General features: G+C 43.9%; 1 protein-coding gene across 1 annotated transcript; it reads right to left on the reverse strand.

Annotated features, from left to right (window-relative positions):
* Positions 1-334: 334 nt before the first annotated feature.
* On the reverse strand, positions 335-1279 carry LOC105094478 (olfactory receptor 8B12). Its single transcript, XM_010986516.3, has one exon. It carries the CDS (start codon positions 1268-1270, stop codon positions 335-337), a length of 936 nt encoding a protein of 311 aa, XP_010984818.3. The 5' UTR covers positions 1271-1279.
* Between the last annotated feature and the right edge of the window lie 897 nt (positions 1280-2176).

The raw sequence follows: 2176 nt of genomic DNA on the forward strand, positions 1-2176 counted from the left end.
CTTACAAATATTTCTGAGCCTCCTAAACGTGATGTATTATATAAAGGCACTGGATTCAATGATTCCTAAGTCTCGTTCAGTATTGAATACTCTATAATTATAGCAACTATTTTCATAAAATAAATAAGGATGAGTTGGGGAATGAGGGTGAAGGAGACTAAGTCCATCTGGAAAAGAGAGTTCAAATCTCCTGTACATACAGGATAGAAAGGAAGCACTGGAGCTTGGAGTCCACACTGAATAATTAATAATAATAATAATAATAATAATAATAATAATAATAATACCCCAGTAAACATTTCTTGGATCTTATTTCTCAATTTCTAGTATTTCTTCAAGAAAAGGTTATTCTGCCCAAGGTTTTCTTCAGGGCAAATTTGACATCCTTATTCCTCAGGCTGTAGATTAACGGGCTGAACATAGGGACAACAATGGTATAGAACAGGGAGGATACTTTCCCCTGGTCAAGGGGTAAAATGGAAGGTGGTTTGAGGTACATGAACGCCCCCGACCCAAAGAAAAGAGAAACTGCAATGATGTGGGAACCGCATGTACTAAAGGCTTTGGACCTGCCTTCCATGGAGCTAATGTGTAAAATGCTGGAAAGAATGAAACCATAAGAGATAAAAATGGCAACAATAGGCACCCCAATGCCAATGGTCACAACGATAAAGACAACTAGTACATTTATGTACGAGCTGTTGCAGGAGAGCTCAAGGAGGGGAAGGATGTCACACATGTAGTGATTGACAAGGCTGTCACCACAAAAGGTCAGAAACACTATATTTCCTGTATGGGCCACAGCCCCCAAAACCCCCATCCCATAGACACCCAACAAAAAGAGTAAACACACCTGAGGAGACATGGTGACTGTGTATACCAGTGGTCTACAGATGGCGACATACAGGTCATACGCCATCCCGGACAGGATGAAGGATTCAGAAAAGACAAAGAAACAGAAGAAAAAGAGCTGAGTCATACACCCTGCGTGCGAAATGATGTTTTTCTTTGAGACAAAACTTGTCAGCATTTTGGGGATGATGGCAGTAGAGAAACTAAAATCTATGAAGGACAAGTTGAAGAGGAAAAAGTACATGGGAATATGAAGGTGAGAATTCAGTCCAATCAGCGTTATCAAGCCCATGTTCCCCACCATGGTGACCACGTAGAAATCTAGAAACAGGAAGAAGAGGGGGATCTGGAGTTCTGGCTGGTTCGTTAAGCCTGCGAGGATGAATTCTGTCACAGAGGAGGTGTTATCTGCAGCCATTCTCCTCTAGGAGGGTCTCTGAGGGGAAAAAGGAGAGTTGTTCAGAAAAGGAGAGGGGAAAAAAAAAAGAAACCCTTCTTGAGAATGGAATTTGAACAGAGAGATTTTTGAACTTCAGGAAAATGACATTTCTTCATACCTGTATCTCTCTTTTCACGGTCCCCAGGTATCTTGAACCGTCCTAGCAACTGTCTGTGAGTGAAACTTGTCTCTAGAATAAAGGCCAGTACAACCAGGGAGGGGGCCCACAAGCTCAGCTGGGATGACCCTCCGGTCTTCCCTGTGGCCCCTTCTGTGCACATCCTCCTTCTACAGCCCTGGGGTCCTTTTCTGGGTCGTTCTTGAGAAGTGGAAGTCATTTGACCCTGCCTCATCCTTCCACACTGGGGCTAGTGCTAGACAGAGCAGGAAGAGGAGGTCGTGTGCTCAGGGTCTTTAGCTGGAATGGCTGTGACATTATTACATGAAAATAATAACAGTCATCATGTAAAGTTATTAATTAATTTTAAGAAAAAGAAAAGACGTGTTTACTGAGCACTAGCTGTGGGGTAGGCACTGTTCTAGATGCTGTGTGGCATTATGATTATCCCCATATGATAGATGCGGACACTGGGCCTAAGTGACTTGCTCAAGTCCCAGTGCTCCTAAGTTGCAGCAGAACATGAGCTCAAGTGGTCTGGCTTAACAAGGTTTGAGCTTTTAACCACTCTGCCTCAGGACAGACAGGTCGGGCAGGCACTCACCCTCCTTCTGCTTGGCATCACAGTTCTGTGCTCTGCTGGCTCTCATCCATCTCTTTCATGGACACTCAAATGGCCCTGGTGAAAAGAGGGTGACAGCTCAGTGCTCAGAGGCTGCTGCTTCTGTTTCTCTAGGTTAAGGATCAAGACCTCTAGTTTATCTTGG

This window comes from Camelus dromedarius, chromosome 34 (genome assembly GCF_036321535.1).
Source record: "Camelus dromedarius isolate mCamDro1 chromosome 34, mCamDro1.pat, whole genome shotgun sequence".
Taxonomy (NCBI): Eukaryota; Metazoa; Chordata; class Mammalia; order Artiodactyla; family Camelidae; genus Camelus; species Camelus dromedarius.